Genomic DNA, 17,705 nt, shown 5'->3' on the forward strand with positions numbered 1-17,705 from the left:
CTACTTCATAAACTATCTAATTTGGAGCTTTGTGACGGTGCCTGGGGGAGGGGTTGGGGGAGGGTTTGGGGGAGGGGTTGGGGGAGGGGTTGGCGGAGGGGTTGGGGGAGGGGTTGGGGGAGGGGTTGTTTAATATGTTTTGTACAATATCATTTTGAAAACTTCAATAAAAAAATTATCTGATTTAAAAAAAAAGAAGGAGACTGCAAGGAAGGGATGTACGGAGGAGAATGCTGGGGAGGGGCGGGGTAAGAAGGGAGGGCGGGGCTTACTATACCTGCGGCTGAGGATCCGACCAAAGGAGGTCACACATTGGTCCTGAAAAATAAAGACGGCTGTGAGATTAATATACCAGCAGTGGAAGCTACGGAGGACGAGCTGTAACCGATAGCAACCAGTCGCCCATTGTGTGGACGGATACAGCGAGATCATGTGACATCAGGGACCCACCTGAGTCTGGCGGCTGCCGATTCCGTTCAATATTACGAATCTGATCCAAGGTGACGCCGTCCTCTGAGAAGAGACCCCCGTGCATGATCTGAGCAGAGGGAGATACAACATAAACCAGGGGGCTGCCTGAAACACGATGGGAGTTGTAGTGTAACAGCTGCGGAGCCGCAGAGCACGGATTACACACATATCTGGAGCCGCCTCCTGCCAGCTTGTAGACGATTCTCAGCCTCTGCCGTTTCTTCAGTTTTATCGGTTTCTGGGAAAGCTGGGTGACCAAAATTTTGTCCCAGTTCCACAAGGCATTTCCTACAGTCCTAATCATGTACCCTGCCACCCGAGTGACAGCTCAGGGCCTGCCTGACGCCACCTGGGAGTCTGTCGTAGTTTGAAATCCACCTCCTGTCTCATCAGAGGCTGAAGCTGCTGCTCTATCTCCCCTATGTTTTATACTGCAGCTCTGCTCCCTTAGAGCGCAGCTATGATCAGTGACTCCAGCTTAGCTGCATTGTCTATTGGGAGTCTGAAATTCATCTCCTGTTTGATCAGAGGCTCAGGCTGCTGCTCAGCCCACCACCATGCTTTACACTGCACTTCTGCTTGTTCAGATATTTTGATCTATTGAGCCCCTTCTCTAATATTGGAGATTTTGTGGCTAAGTTTTCCTTTTACTGCAATAAAAAAATCAGACACACACAGTAAACCGCAGACACGACACCGGCCTCGGAGTGTGCGGGGTCTCCAGGACCTCCTGCAGAATGTGGCTAATAAGAGGGATGGTCTCCTGCCCAATCACATCAGTCCCCACAGACCACAAGGAGGACTCGCTGCCTGCCTATACCCGCTGCCCCAGTGTAAACTACACAGCCCTGGCGCCAGTGTGGGCACCCGGCCCACCATCCCCTGGAGCAGACAGAGGAAGCACCTCCAAAATATAACGGCCCTTATTCCCCCGTGCAACGTTTCAGTCCAACAGGCCCTCCATCCAGCACTGCACGGGGGAATAAAGCCACTTTTATTTTGGAAGTGCTGCCTCCCCGTCTATGGTTTGTGCTTATATACAGTCCTGGCCCCCGGGGGCCCCTCAGCGGCCTGTCAGCTCACCAGGACGCGCTGATTGACGCACATCGCAAGCGGCAGCCACTGGAAAACCTCGCTGAAAAGCTGGAACATCTGGTGCGAGTATTTGGCTTTCACTTCTCCCTCAAATCCATACATCTGGTTCATCGTGTCCGTCTCGTGGTTTCCTGATGGAAATAAGTGACACCGTTACCGAGATACACAGAAATATTCACCCCGACAGACGCCGCACATCACAGACAACAGGAGCGAAGAGGTCACCCCCCAAATACACCAAGTGCAAAAGTCACTGCCCCCCAATCTACTCACTCCCAACAGGAGCGCAGCGGCAGGAAAACCCCCAACATGTAAGAATCATAGCAGAGAGAAGAGGAAAACCCTCAACAGAGGCAGATGGACGTCACATTATAGAGATCAGCGGCAATCACTAATGCTAGACCTGGAGCAGCCAGTTATAAAGTGTAAGGGGCAAACATATCAGTGACCTGGAGGACGGCACACGTTTTCCTGTGTTATGGGATACTCAGAAGATCAGGATATCTGTCCACCATATAATCTAAGAGTAGATACATCCTGTATTATACTCCAGAGCTGCACTCACTATTCTGCTGGTGGAGTCACTGTGTACATACATTACATTACTTATCCTGTATTATACTCCAGAGCTGCACTCACTATTCTGCTGGTGGAGTCACTGTGTACATACATTACATTACTTATCCTCTACTGATCCTGAGTTATATCCTGTATTATACTCCAGAGCTGCACTCACTATTCTGCTGGTGGAGTCACTGTGTACATACATTACATTACTTATCCTGTATTATACTCCAGAGCTGCACTCACTATTCTGCTGGTGGAGTCACTGTGTACATACATTACTTATCCTGTACTGATCCTGAGTTATATCCTGTATTATACTCCAGAGCTGCACTCACTATTCTGCTGGTGGAGTCACTGTGTACATACATTACATTACTTATCCTGTACTGATCCTGAGTTACCTCCTGTATTATACTCCAGAGCTGCACTCACTATTCTGCTGGTGGAGTCACTGTGTACATACATTACTTATCCTGTACTGATCCTGAGTTATATCCTGTATTATACTCCAGAGCTGCACTCACTATTCTGCTGGTGGAGTCACTGTGTACATACATTACTTATCCTGTATTATACTCCAGAGCTGCACTCACTATTCTGCTGGTGGAGTCACTGTGTACATACATTACATTACTTATCCTGCACTGATCCTGAGTTACATCCTGTATTATACTCCAGAGCTGCACTCACTATTCTGCTGGTGGAGTCACTGTGTACATACATTACATTACTTATCCTGCACTGATCCTGAGTTACATCCTGTATTATACTCCAGAGCTGCACTCACTATTCTGCTGGTGGAGTCACTGTGTACATACATTACATTACTTATCCTGTACTGATCCGGAGTTACATCCTGTATTATACTCCAGAGCTGCACTCACTATTCTGCTGGTGGAGTCACTGTGTACATACATTACATTACTTATCCTGTACTGATCCGGAGTTACATCCTGTATTATACTCCAGAGCTGCACTCACTATTCTGCTGGTGGAGTCACTGTGTACATACATTACATTCCTTATCCTGTACTGATCCTGAGTTATATCCTGTATTATACTTCAGAGCTGCACTCACTATTCTGCTGGTGGAGTCACTGTGTACATACATTACATTACTTATCCTGTACTGATCCTGAGTTACATCCTGTATTATACTCCAGAGCTGCACTCACTATTCTGCTGGTGGAGTCACTGTGTACATACATTACATTCCTTATCCTGTACTGATACTGAGTTATATCCTGTATTATACTTCAGAGCTGCACTCACTATTCTGCTGGTGAAGTCACTGTGTACATACATTACATTACTTATCCTGTACTGATCCTGAGTTACATCCTGTATTATACTCCAGAGCTGCACTCACTATTCTGCTGGTGGAGTCACTGTGTACATACATTACATTCCTTATCCTGTACTGATACTGAGTTATATCCTGTATTATACTTCAGAGCTGCACTCACTATTCTGCTGGTGGAGTCACTGTGTACATACATTACATTACTTATCCTGTACTGATCCTGAGTTACATCCTGTATTATACTCCAGAGCTGCACTCACTATTCTGCTGGTGAAGTCACTGTGTACATACATTACATTACTTATCCTGTACTGATCCTGAGTTACATCCTGTATTATACTCCAGAGCTGCACTCACTATTCTGCTGGTGGAGTCACTGTGTACATACATTACATTACTTATCCTGTACTGATCCTGAGTTATATCCTGTATTATACTCCAGAGCTGCACTTACTATTCTGCTGGTGTAGTCACTGTGCACATACATTACATTACTTATCCTGTACTGATCCGGAGTTACATCCTGTATTATACTCCAGAGCTGCACTCACTATTCTGCTGGTGGAGTCACTGTGTACATACATTACATTACTTATCCTGTACTGATCCTGAGTTACATCCTGTATTATACTCCAGAGCTGCACTCACTATTCTGCTGGTGTAGTCACTGTGCACATACATTACATTACTTATCCTGTACTGACCCTGAGTTACATCCTGTATTATACTCCAGAGCTGCACTAACTATTCTGCTGGTGAAGTCACTGTGTACATACATTACATTACTTATCCTGTACTGATCCTGAGTTACATCCTGTATTATACTCCAGAGCTGCACTCACTATTCTGCTGGTGGAGTCACTGTGTACATACATTACATTACTTATCCTGTACTGATCCTGAGTTATATCCTGTATTATACTCCAGGGCTGCACTCACTATTCTGCTGGTGGAGTCACTGTGTACATACATTTCATTACTTATCCTGTACTGATACTGAGTTATATCCTGTATTATACTCCAGAGCTGCACTCACTATTCTGCTGGTGGAGTCACTGTGTACATACATTACATTACTTATCCTGTACTGATCCTGAGTTACATCCTGTATTATACTCCAGAGCTGCACTCACTATTCTGCTGGTGGAGTCACTGTGTACATACATTACATTACTTATCCTGTACTAATCCTGAGTTACATCCTGTATTATACTTCAGAGCTGCACTCACTATTCTGCTGGTGGTCACTGTGTACATACATTACATTACTTATCCTGTACTGATCCTGAGTTACATCCTGTATTATACTCCAGAGCTGCACTCACTATTCTGCTGGTGGAGTCACTGTGTACATACATTACATATCCTGTACTGATCCTGAGTTACATCCTGTATTATACTCCAGAGCTGCACTCACTATTCTGCTGGTGGAGTCACTGTGTACATACATTACATTACTTATCCTGTACTGATCCTGAGTTACATCCTGTATTATACTCCAGAGCTGCACTCACTATTCTGCTGGTGGAGTCACTGTGTACATACATTACATTACTTATCCTGTACTGATCCTGAGTTACATCATGTATTATACTCCAGAGCTGCACTCACTATTCTGCTGGTGGAGTCACTGTGTACATACATTACATTACTTATCCTGTACTGATCCTGAGTTATATCCTGTATTATACTCCAGAGCTGCACTCACTATTCTGCTGGTGGAGTCACTGTGTACATACATTACATTACTTATCCTGTACTGATCCTGAGTTACATCCCGTATTATGCTCCAGAGCTGCACTCACTATTCTGCTGGTGGAGACACTGAGTACATAGATTACATTACTTATCCTGTACTGATCCTGAGTTACATCTTGTATTATACACCAGAGCGGCACTCACTATTCTGCTGGTGGGGTCACTGTGTACATACATTACATATCCTGTACTGATCCTGAGTTACATCCTGTATTATACTCCAGAGCTGCACTCACTATTCTGCTGGTGGAGTCACTGTGTACATACATTACATTACTTATCCTGTACTGATCCTGAGTTATATCCAGTATTATACTCCAGAGCTGCACTCACTATTCTGTTGGTGGAGTCACTGTGTACATACATTACATTACTTATCCTGTACTGATCCTGAGTTACATCCTGTATTATACTCCAGAGCTGCACTCACTGTTCTGCTGGTGGAGTCACTGTGTACATACATTACATTACTTATCCTGCACTGATCCTGAGTTACATCCTGTATTATACTCCAGAGCTGCACTCACTATTCTGCTGGTGGAGTCACTGTGTACATACATTACATTACTTATCCTGTACTGATCCGGAGTTACATCCTGTATTATACTCCAGAGCTGCACTCACTATTCTGCTGGTGGAGTCACTGTGTACATACATTACATTACTTATCCTGTACTGATCCGGAGTTACATCCTGTATTATACTCCAGAGCTGCACTCACTATTCTGCTGGTGGAGTCACTGTGTACATACATTACATTACTTATCCTGTACTGATCCTGAGTTACATCCTGTATTATACTCCAGAGCTGCACTCACTATTCTGCTGGTGAAGTCACTGTGTACATACATTACATTACTTATCCTGTACTGATCCTGAGTTACATCCTGTATTATACTCCAGAGCTGCACTCACTATTCTGCTGGTGGAGTCACTGTGTACATACATTACATTATTTATCCTGTACTGATCCTGAGTTATATCCTGTATTATACTCCAGGGCTGCACTCACTATTCTGCTGGTGGAGTCACTGTGTACATACATTACTTATCCTGTACTGATCCGGAGTTACATCCTGTATTATACTCCAGAGCTGCACTCACTATTCTGCTGGTGGAGTCACTGTGTACATACATTACATTACTTATCCTGTACTGATCCTGAGTTACATCCTGTATTATACTCCAGAGCTGCACTCACTATTCTGCTGGTGTAGTCACTGTGCACATACATTACATTACTTATCCTGTACTGATCCGGAGTTACATCCTGTATTATACTCCAGGGCTGCACTCACTATTCTGCTGGTGGAGTCACTGTGTACATACATTACATTACTTATCCTGTACTGATCCTGAGTTATATCCTGTATTATACTCCAGGGCTGCACTCACTATTCTGCTGGTGGAGTCACTGTGTACATACATTTCATTACTTATCCTGTACTGATACTGAGTTATATCCTGTATTATACTCCAGAGCTGCACTCACTATTCTGCTGGTGGAGTCACTGTGTACATACATTACATTACTTATCCTGTACTGATCCTGAGTTATATCCTGTATTATACTCCAGAGCTGCACTCACTATTCTGCTGGTGGAGTCACTGTGTACATACATTACATTACTTATCCTGTACTGATCCTGAGTTACATCCCGTATTATGCTCCAGAGCTGCACTCACTATTCTGCTGGTGGAGTCACTGAGTACATATATTACATTACTTATCCTGTACTGATCCTGAGTTACATCCTGTATTATACTCCAGAGCTGCACTCACTATTCTGCTGGTGGAGTCACTGTGTACATACATTACATTACTTATCCTGTACTGATCCTGAGTTACATCCTGTATTATACTCCAGAGCTGCACTCACTATTCTGCTGGTGGAGTCACTGTGTACATACATTACATTACTTATCCTGTACTGATCCTGAGTTATATCCTGTATTATACTCCAGAGCTGCACTCACTATTCTGCTGGTGGGGTCACTGTGTACATACATTACATATCCTGTACTGATCCTGAGTTACATCCTGTATTATACTCCAGAGCTGCACTCACTATTCTGCTGGTGGAGTCACTGTGTACATACATTACATTACTTATCCTGTACTGATCCTGAGTTATATCCAGTATTATACTCCAGAGCTGCACTCACTATTCTGTTGGTGGAGTCACTGTGTACATACATTACATTACTTATCCTGTACTGATGCTGAGTTACATCCTGTATTATACTCCAGAGCTGCACTCACTGTTCTGCTGGTGGAGTCACTGTGTACATACATTACATTACTTATCCTGCACTGACCCTGAGTTACATCCTGTATTATACTCCACAGCTGCACTCACTATTCTGCTGGTGGAGTCACTGTGTACATACATTACATTACTTATCCTGTACTGATCCTGAGTTATAACCTGTATTATACTCCAGAGCTGCACTCACTATTCTGCTGGTGGAGTCACTGTGTACATACATTACTTATACTGTACTGATCCTGAGTTACATCCTGTATTATACTCCAGAGCTGTACTCACTATTCTGCTGGTGGAGTCACTGTGTACATACATTACATTACTTATCCTGTACTGATCCTGAGTTATAACCTGTATTATACTCCAGAGCTGCACTCACTATTCTGCTGGTGGAGTCACTGTGTACATACATTACTTATCCTGTACTGATCCTGAGTTACATCCTGTATTACACTCCAGAGCTGCACTCACTATTCTGCTGGTGGAGTCACTGTGTACATACATTACATTACTTATCCTGTACTGATCCTGAGTTACATCCTGTATTATACTGCAGAGCTGTACTCACTATTCTGCTGGTGGAGTCACTGTATACATACATTACTTATCCTGTACTGATCCTGAGTTACATCCTGTATTATACTCCAGAGCTGTACTCACTATTCTGCTGGTGGAGTCACTGTGTATATACATTACATTACTTATCCTGCACTGACCCGGAGTTACATCCTGTATTATACTCCAGAGCTGCACTCACTATTCTGCTGGTGGAGTCACTGTGTACACACATTACATTACTTATCCTGTACTGATCCTGAGTTATATCCTGTATTATACTCCAGAGCTGCACTCACTATTCTGCTGGTGGAGTCACTGTGTACCTACATTACTTATCCTGTACTGGTCCTGAGTTATATCCTGTATTATACTCCAGAGCTGCACTCACTATTCTGCTGGTGGAGTCACTGTGTACATACATTACTTATCCTGTACTGATCCTGAGTTACATCCTGTATTATACTGCAGAGCTGTACTCACTATTCTGCTGGTGGAGTCACTGTATACATACATTACTTATCCTGTACTGGTCCTGAGTTACATCCTGTATTATACTCCAGAGCTGCACTCACTATTCTGCTGGTGGGGTCACTGTGTACATACATTACTTATCCTGTACTGATCCCGAGTTATATCCTGTATTATACTCCAGAGCTGCACTCACTATTCTGCTGGTGGAGTCACTGTGTACATACATTACATTACTTATCCTGTACTGATCCTGAGTTACATCCTGTATTATACTCCAGAGCTGCACTCACTATTCTGCTGGTGGAGTCACTGTGTACATACATTACATTACTTATCCTGTACTGATCCTGAGTTATATCCTGTATTATACTCCAGAGCTGCACTCACTATTCTGCTGGTGGAGTCACTGTATATACATTACATTACTTATCCTGTACTGATCCGGAGTTACATCCTGTATTATACTCCAGAGCTGCACTCACTATTCTGCTGGTGGAGTCACTGTGTACATACATTACATTACTTATCCTGTACTGATCCTGAGTTATATCCTGTATTATACTCCAGAGCTGCACTCACTATTCTGCTGGTGGAGTCACTGTGTACCTACATTACTTATCCTGTACTGGTCCTGAGTTATATCCTGTATTATACTCCAGAGCTGCACTCACTATTCTGCTGGTGGAGTCACTGTATATACATTACATTACTTATCCTGTACTGGTCCTGAGTTACATCCTGTATTATACTCCAGAGCTGCACTCACTATTCTGCTGGTGGGGTCACTGTGTACATACATTACTTATCCTGTACTGATCCCGAGTTATATCCTGTATTATACTCCAGAGCTGCACTCACTATTCTGCTGGTGGAGTCACTGTGTACATACATTACATTACTTATCCTGTACTGATCCTGAGTTATATCCTTTATTATACTCCAGAGCTGCACTCACTATTCTGCTGTGTACATACATTACATTACTTTTCCTGTACTGATCCTGAGTTACATCCTGTATTATACTCCAGAGCTGCACTCACTATTCTGCTGGTGGAGTCACTGTGTACATACATTACTTATCCTGTACTGGTCCTGAGTTACATCCTGTATTATACTCCAGAGCTGCACTCACTATTCTGCTGGTGGAGTCACTGTGTACATACATTACATTACTGATCCTGAGTTACTGATGTAATGGGGCTGCAGGGTGGAGCAATGTTTTTGGTTGCTTTTTGCCCCCCACCCTCCCGTCCTCCGGATTGGGGCGCTCTACAGGTTCTTATAAATCACAGTCTGCTCAGACCGGAGATCTGTGGTCGGGGGGGGGGGGGGGTAAATACTTGATGATGAGATTCTGGGTGGAGTTTACAGGACTCACCGCGCAGAAGATGGAAATTCTCAGGATAAAGAAGCTTGAAGCCGCAAAGCGTCACAATCACCTCCACGGAGAATGAACCGCGGTCCACAAAGTCGCCATTAAATATCTGCAGACAGTTCAGGAAGACGAGCGACACCCGGGGAATCACACGCTGCCTCCATAGTGGGGGGGGATAGAGGATCACACCGCTGCCTCCATCATAGTGGGGGGGGGGGTGGAGATAGAGGATCACACTGCTGCCTCCATAGTGGGGGGGGGGGGGTGGAGATAGAGGATCACACCGCTGCCTCCATAGTGGGGGGGGATAGAGGATCACACCGCTGCCTCCATAGTGGGGGGGGATAGAGGATCACACTGCAGCCTCCATAGTGGGGGGAGATAGAGGATCACACTGCTGCCTCCATAGTGGGGGGGGGGGGGGGAGATAGAGGATCACACCGCTGCCTCCATAGTGGGGGGGGGGATAGAGGATCACACCGCTGCCTCCATAGTGGGGGGGGGGGATAGAGGATCACACCACAGCCTCCATAGTGGGGGGGGGGGGATAGAGGATCACACCGCTGCCTCCATAGTGGGGGGGGGGTATAGAGGATCACACCGCAGCCTCCATAGTGGGGGGGGGTATAGAGGATCACACCGCAGCCTCCATAGTGGGGGGGGGGGGGTATAGAGGATCACACCGCAGCCTCCATAGTGGGGGGGGGGGGGTATAGAGGATCACACCGCAGCCTCCATAGTGGGGGGGGGGTATAGAGGATCACACCGCAGCCTCTGCGGTCGGGGGGGGGCAGCCTTTGCGGTCGGGAGGGGGGCAGCCTCTGCGGTCGGGGGGGGGGCAGCCTCTGCGGTCGGGGGGGGGCAGCCTCTGCGGTCGGGGGGGGGGGGCAGCCTCTGCGGTCGGGGGGGGGGGGCAGCCTCTGCGGTCGGGGGGGGGGGGCAGCCTCTGCGGTCGGGGGGGGGGGGGGGGGCAGCCTCTGCGGTCGGGGGGGGGGGGCAGCCTCTGCGGTCGGGGGGGGGGGGGCAGCCTCTGCGGTCGGGGGGGGGGGGCAGCCTCTGCGGTCGGGGGGGGGGGGGCAGCCTCTGCGGTCGGGGGGGGGGGGCAGCCTCTGCGGTCGGGGGGGGGCAGCCTCTGCGGTCGGGGGGGGGGGCAGCCTCTGCGGTCGGGGGGGGGGGGGGGGGCAGCCTCTGCGGTCGGGGGGGGGGGGCAGCCTCTGCGGTCGGGGGGGGGGGGCAGCCTCTGCGGTCGGGGGGGGGGGGCAGCCTCTGCGGTCGGGGGGGGGGGGCAGCCTCTGCGGTCGGGGGGGGGGGCAGCCTCTGCGGTCGGGGGGGGGCAGCCTCTGCGGTCGGGGGGGGGGGCAGCCTCTGCGGTCGGGGGGGGGCAGCCTCTGCGGTCGGGGGGGGGGCAGCCTCTGCGGTGGGGGGGGGGCAGCCTCTGCGGTCGGGGGGGGGGCAGCCTCTGCGGTCGGGGGGGGGCAGCCTCTGCGGTCGGGGGGGGGCAGCCTCTGCGGTCGGGGGGGGGCAGCCTCTGCGGTCGGGGGGGGGCAGCCTCTGCGGTCGGGGGGGGGCAGCCTCTGCGGTCGGGGCAGCCTCTGCGGTCGGGGCAGCCTCTGCGGTCGGGGCAGCCTCTGCGGTCGGGGCAGCCTCTGCGGTCGGGGCAGCCTCTGCGGTCGGGGGGGGGCAGCCTCTGCGGTCGGGGGGGGGCAGCCTCTGCGGTCGGGGGGGGGCAGCCTCTGCGGTCGGGGGGGGGCAGCCTCTGCGGTCGGGGGGGGGCAGCCTCTGCGGTCGGGGGGGGGCAGCCTCTGCGGTCGGGGGGGGGCAGCCAGGTAAAGGATACGTAAGGATTGTTCTCGGAGGGGAGGCCATTCAGATGGAAGATGTTCATGAGGTCGTAGAACTGTCCGTGAGTGTCACCGCAGACCGTCACCTGCTGAGTCTGACCGGGAGAGAGCGCAAAAAGCATCGCAATGTGGTTAAGACGACGAACCGCCACCATCCGGACAAGAGAGCGATGCAGAGAGCGCACGTACCTTGTCCAGAGAGATCTCCACCAGACTGGGCAGCTGCGACAGAATCTCCTTCATCTGTACAAGAATCTAGACAGAAAGAGACAAACATGTGACCTGCGAGTCCAAACTGACCGCCCGCCGGGGGCAGAGTGATCAGCGGCAGTCACGGTTCGGGGGGCAGGGTGATCAGCGGCAGTCGCGGCCGGGGGGCAGGGTGATCAGCGGCAGTCGCGGCCGGGGGGCAGGGTGATCAGCGGCAGTCACGGTTCGGGGGGCAGGGTGATCAGCGGCAGTCGCGGCCGGGGGGCAGGGTGATCAGCGGCAGTCGCGGTTGGGGGGCGGGGTGATCAGCGGCAGTCACGGTTGGGGGGGCGGGGTGATCAGCGGCAGTCACGGTTGGGGGGGTGATCAGCGGCTGATACCTGATAGACACATTTTCGATGAAGTTTCTTCTGGTCTTTATAAAAATTAATCAATTCCACCATAAAGTCCGGCGTGACCTTCCCGTTCTGGAGCTGAGGGCCGGTGTATTCATCCTCGATGGCTGCGGAGAGGGAGACACCAAAATAAAGAATGAGTACACGTACCCACTGCTCCACCTCCAGACCAGCCGCTACTGTGTACATGTACCCACTGCTCCACCTCCAGACCAGCCTCTACTGTGTACATGTACCCACTGCTCCACATCCAGACCAGCCGCTACTGTGTACATGTACCCACTGCTCCACCTCCAGACCAGCCTCTACTGTGTACATGTACCCACTGCTCCACCTCCAGACCAGCCGCTACTGTGTACATGTACCCACTGCTCCACCTCCAGACCAGCCTCTACTGTGTACATGTACCCACTGCTCCACCTCCAGACCAGCCCCTACTGTGTACATGTACCCACTGCTCCACCTCCAGACCAGCCTCTACTGTGTACATGTACCCACTGCTCCACCTCCAGACCAGCCTCTACTGTGTACATGTAACCACTGCTCCACCTCCAGACCAGCCTCTACTGTGTACATGTACCCACTGCTCCACCTCCAGACCAGCCCCTACTGTGTACATGTACCCACTGCTCCACCTCCAGACCAGCCTCTACTGTGTACATGTACCCACTGCTCCATATCCAGACCAGCCCCAACTGTGTACATGTAACCACTGCTCCACCTCCAGACCAGCCTCTACTGTGTACATGTACCCACTGCTCCACCTCCAGACCAGCCCCTACTGTGCACATGTACCCACTGCTCCACCTCCAGACCAGCCTCTGTGTACATGTACCCACTGCTCCACCTCCAGACCAGCCCCTACTGTGTACATGTACCCACTGCTCCACCTCCAGACCAGCCCCTACTGTGTACATGTACCCACTGCTCCACCTCCAGACCAGCACCTACTGTGTACATGTACCCACTGCTCCACCTCCAGACCAGCCTCTACTGTGTACATGTACCCACTGCTCCACCTCCAGACCAGCCTCTACTGTGTACATGTACCCACTGCTCCACCTCCAGACCCTACTGTGTACATGTACCCACTGCTCCACCTCCAGACCAGCCCCTACTGTGTACATGTACACACTGCTCCACCTCCAGACCAGCCTCTACTGTGTACATGTACCCACTGCTCCACGTCCAGCCTCTACCCTGCAGGACCCCCTTCTGTCGGCACTCACTCATTCCCTCAATATCCAGAGAATCCACCACGGAGCGGTTGTGTTGGTCGCTGGCGATCGCCCTCTCAAACGCTTTTTGCCGCACCAGTTTACTGCACTCCTGGAACTTCATCTGAGCGTCTTTATCATGGGGACGAACCTTCACCACCTGGAGGGGGACAAGCAAGACATTACAGGGGGCGGGGGGGTCACAGAGAGGGGGCGGGGGGGGGTCACAGAGAGGGGACGGGGGGGGTCACAGAGAGGGGACGGGGGGGGGGGGTCACAGAGAGGGGACGGGGGGGGGGGTCACAGAGAGGGGACGGGGGGGGGGGTCACAGAGAGGGGACGGGGGGGGTCACAGAGAGGGGACGGGGGGGTCACAGAGAGGGGACGGGGGGGGTCACAGAGAGGGGACGGGGGGGGTCACAGAGAGGGGACGGGGGGGTCACAGAGAGGGGACGGGGGGGTCACAGAGAGGGGACGGGGGGGTCACAGAGAGGGGACGGGGGGGTCACAGAGAGGGGACGGGGGGGTCACAGAGAGGGGACGGGGGGGTCACAGAGAGGGGACGGGGGGGTCACAGAGAGGGGACGGGGGGGTCACAGAGAGGGGACGGGGGGGTCACAGAGAGGGGACGGGGGGGTCACAGAGAGGGGACGGGGGGGTCACAGAGAGGGGACGGGGGGGTCACAGAGAGGGGACGGGGGGGTCACAGAGAGGGGACGGGGGGGTCACAGAGAGGGGACGGGGGGGTCACAGAGAGGGGACGGGGGGGTCACAGAGAGGGGACGGGGGGGTCACAGAGAGGGGACGGGGGGGTCACAGAGAGGGGGCGGGGGGGTCACAGAGAGGGGGCGGGGGGGTCACAGAGAGGGGGCGGGGGGTCACAGAGAGGGGGCGGGGGGTCACAGAGAGGGGACGGGGGGGTCACAGAGAGGGGACGGGGGGGTCACAGAGAGGGGACGGGGGGGTCACAGAGAGGGGACGGGGGGGTCACAGAGAGGGGACGGGGGGGTCACAGAGAGGGGACGGGGGGGTCACAGAGAGGGGACGGGGGGGTCACAGAGAGGGGACGGGGGGGTCACAGAGAGGGGACGGGGGGTCACAGAGAGGGGACGGGGGGTCACAGAGAGGGGGCGGGGGGGTCACAGAGAGGGGGCGGGGGGGTCACAGAGAGGGGGCGGGGGGGTCACAGAGAGGGGGCGGGGGGGTCACAGAGAGGGGGCGGGGGGTCACAGAGAGGGGGCGGGGGGTCACAGAGAGGGGGCGGGGGGGTCACAGAGAGGGGGCGGGGGGGTCACAGAGAGGGGGCGGGGGGGTCACAGAGAGGGGGCGGGGGGGTCGCAGAGAGGGGGCGGGGGGGTCGCAGAGAGGGGGCGGGGGGGTCGCAGAGAGGGGGCGGGGGGGTCACAGAGAGGGGGCGGAGGGGTCGCAGAGAGGGGGCGGGGGGCGCAGAGAGGGGGCGGGGGGTCACAGAGAGGGGGCGGGGGGGGTCACAGAGAGGGGGCGGGGGGGTCACAGAGAGGGGGCGGGGGTCACAGAGAGGGGGCGGGGGGGTCACAGAGAGGGGGCGGGGGTCACAGAGAGGGGGCGGGGGTCACAGAGAGGGGGCGGGGGTCACAGAGAGGGGGCGGGGGTCACAGAGAGGGGGCGGGGGTCACAGAGAGGGGGCGGGGGTCACAGAGAGGGGGCGGGGGTCACAGAGAGGGGGCGGGGGTCACAGAGAGGGGGCGGGGGTCACAGAGAGGGGGCGGGGGTCACAGAGAGGGGGCGGGGGTCACAGAGAGGGGGCGGGGGTCACAGAGAGGGGGCGGGGGTCACAGAGAGGGGGCGGGGGTCACAGAGAGGGGGCGGGGGTCACAGAGAGGGGGCGGGGGTCACAGAGAGGGGGCGGGGGTCACAGAGAGGGGGCGGGGGTCACAGAGAGGGGGCGGGGGTCACAGAGAGGGGGCGGGGGTCACAGAGAGGGGGCGGGGGTCACAGAGAGGGGGCGGGGGTCACAGAGAGGGGGCGGGGGTCACAGAGAGGGGGCGGGGGTCACAGAGAGGGGGCGGGGGTCACAGAGAGGGGGCGGGGGTCACAGAGAGGGGGCGGGTAGACAACACGGTGTTGGTGGGGGTCTGGGGGAGACGTCAGGCGGGGGGGACAGACAGTAGGAGATGGCGCCGGTTCTGACCGTCTCGTAGTCTTTCAGCGCAGCCTTCAGCTTCCCCAGCGCCATGTTGCTGGCCGCCCGCCTGTAGTAGCCTTTGATGTATTTGGCATCGAGCTGGATGGCGCGGGAGGCGTCGGACAGGGCGTACCCATAACACTCGGTGCGGAGATACGCCAGGCTGCGGTTCCCATAGTAAATGGCGGTGCTCGGACTGAGAGCGATGGCGTCACTATAATATTGTACAGCGCGGTCATAATCCTTCACTGCGGGGAAACACCAGACCAATCACTGACCAGCTCCGCACTGACCACACCCACCCACGGTTACCATAACAACCACCAAAGTGACGGAAAACTGGGACTTGTAGCACACGGGGCATGATGTGTCAGGGGATGCTGGGAGTGGTAGTACACGGCATGTCAGGGGTTGCTGGGAGTCGTAGTACACTGTGTGTCAGCGGATGATGGGAGTCGTAGTACAGTGCATGTCAGCGGATGATGGGAGTCGTAGTACACTGCATGTCAGGGGATGCTGGGAGTGGTAGTACACTGCTTGTCAGGGGATGCTGGGAGTCGTAGTACACTGGCGTATGATGTCAGGAGCTGCTGGGAGTTGTAGTACACGGTGTATAAGGAGATGGGGATGCTGGGACTTGTAGTACAGTGTATAAGGTGATGGGGATGCTGGGAGTTGTAGTACACTGGCGTATGAGGTCAGGAGATGCTGGGAGTTGTAGTACACTGGCGTATGATGTCAGGAGATGCTGGGACTTGTAGTACACGGTGTATAAGGATATGGAGATGCTGGGACTTGTAGTACACGGTGTATAAGGATATGGAGATGCTGGGACTTGTAGTACACTGCATGTCAGGGGATGCTGAGAGTTGTAGTACACTACGTATACGGTGACAGGGGATGCGGAGACTTGTAGTTCCCCGGAATATACAGCTCCGGTCTCTCTGGACCTCCGGTTTGGCACATTCTCCGGGCCGCGGCGCCGCATTAGGTGCTAGGGCTGGCAGTGAGGTCGTTACCCCTGAAATACTCGTTGGCCTGCTCCTTCAGCTCCTCGGCCGTCCTCTCCCCGCCACCGCTGGCCTCTCCTTCTCCGGTCTCCGCCGCCCGCTCTCCCTCAGCCATCTTCCCGCTGCCGGTCACCGACACTGCGTCACCAAGAGAGCGACACAGAGCGACTTCCGGCGGCCACATTAGGAATGGCGGCAGCGACTGAAACACGTGACTCTAGAACCATCTTGTGGCTGTCGGGCGGCCATGCAATGAATGGCAAAAGAAAGACCGACCGCCATGTTGTGAATGGCATCAAAATATTAACCCCTTAACGACCAAGGACGAAAATGAACGTCATGGTCGGCTGCTAGTTCCCGCACCATGACGTTGATTTTCGTCCGCATTTCAAACTGTCACTCTGTGTAAACACAGAGTGACAGACCCGCGCTGACAGTTGTCCCCGACAGCTGAGACATCGGTCTTGCCGGACAGCGGACCATCGCCGCTGATTTCGGCAGTTAACCCCTTAAGTGCGGCGACGGATTGCCGTCGCCGCATTTAAGTGGTTTGAAGCACATCAGCAGCCCCCACGAAGTGATCGTGGGGGCTACCGATGCTTGTCACGGCAATCGGAGGTCAGATAATGACCTCCGGGTTGCCATGTACGGAAGCCTCCGAGGAACAGCCTCCGGCCGTTCCTCCTCTGCTTCCTGTCAGTGTGACAGTCACGTCACAATGACAGTTGGAGTACATTACACTACGTGTGTAGTGTAATGTACTCTAGCAGCGATCAAAGCTGCAAGTCTAAGTGTCCCCTAGTGGGACAAGTTAAAAAAGGTAAAAAAAAGTAATAAAAATGTTTTAAAAAAAGTGTAAAAATAAAAGTTATAAGTTCTATAAACACTAAATGCTTTTTTTCCTATAATAAGACTTTTATTATAGAAAAAAAATGAACACGTTAAAAAAGTACACATATCTGGTATCACCGCGTTCGTAACGACCCCAACTATAAAACTGTAA

General features: G+C 52.8%; 1 protein-coding gene across 1 annotated transcript in view; it reads right to left on the reverse strand.

The window, feature by feature from the left end:
• Window positions 1–17,030, reverse strand: part of PPP5C (protein phosphatase 5 catalytic subunit) — a 28,786-nt gene extending 11,756 nt beyond the window's left edge. The window contains exons 1-10 of the mRNA XM_075847710.1: window positions 16,712–17,030; window positions 15,699–15,940; window positions 13,541–13,688; window positions 12,297–12,418; window positions 11,896–11,961; window positions 11,703–11,801; window positions 9,869–9,974; window positions 1,555–1,697; window positions 451–538; window positions 278–318 (exon numbers count right to left, since the gene is read on the reverse strand). Coding sequence (XP_075703825.1) covers window positions 278–318; window positions 451–538; window positions 1,555–1,697; window positions 9,869–9,974; window positions 11,703–11,801; window positions 11,896–11,961; window positions 12,297–12,418; window positions 13,541–13,688; window positions 15,699–15,940; window positions 16,712–16,886 — 1,230 coding nt within the window. The 5' untranslated portion in view covers window positions 16,887–17,030. The remainder of the gene's footprint in view (window positions 1–277; window positions 319–450; window positions 539–1,554; window positions 1,698–9,868; window positions 9,975–11,702; window positions 11,802–11,895; window positions 11,962–12,296; window positions 12,419–13,540; window positions 13,689–15,698; window positions 15,941–16,711) is intronic.
• Window positions 17,031–17,705: the final 675 nt, after the last annotated feature.

Source organism: Rhinoderma darwinii (assembly GCF_050947455.1).
Source record: "Rhinoderma darwinii isolate aRhiDar2 chromosome 8 unlocalized genomic scaffold, aRhiDar2.hap1 SUPER_8_unloc_1, whole genome shotgun sequence".
NCBI classification, from domain to species: domain Eukaryota; kingdom Metazoa; phylum Chordata; class Amphibia; order Anura; family Rhinodermatidae; genus Rhinoderma; species Rhinoderma darwinii.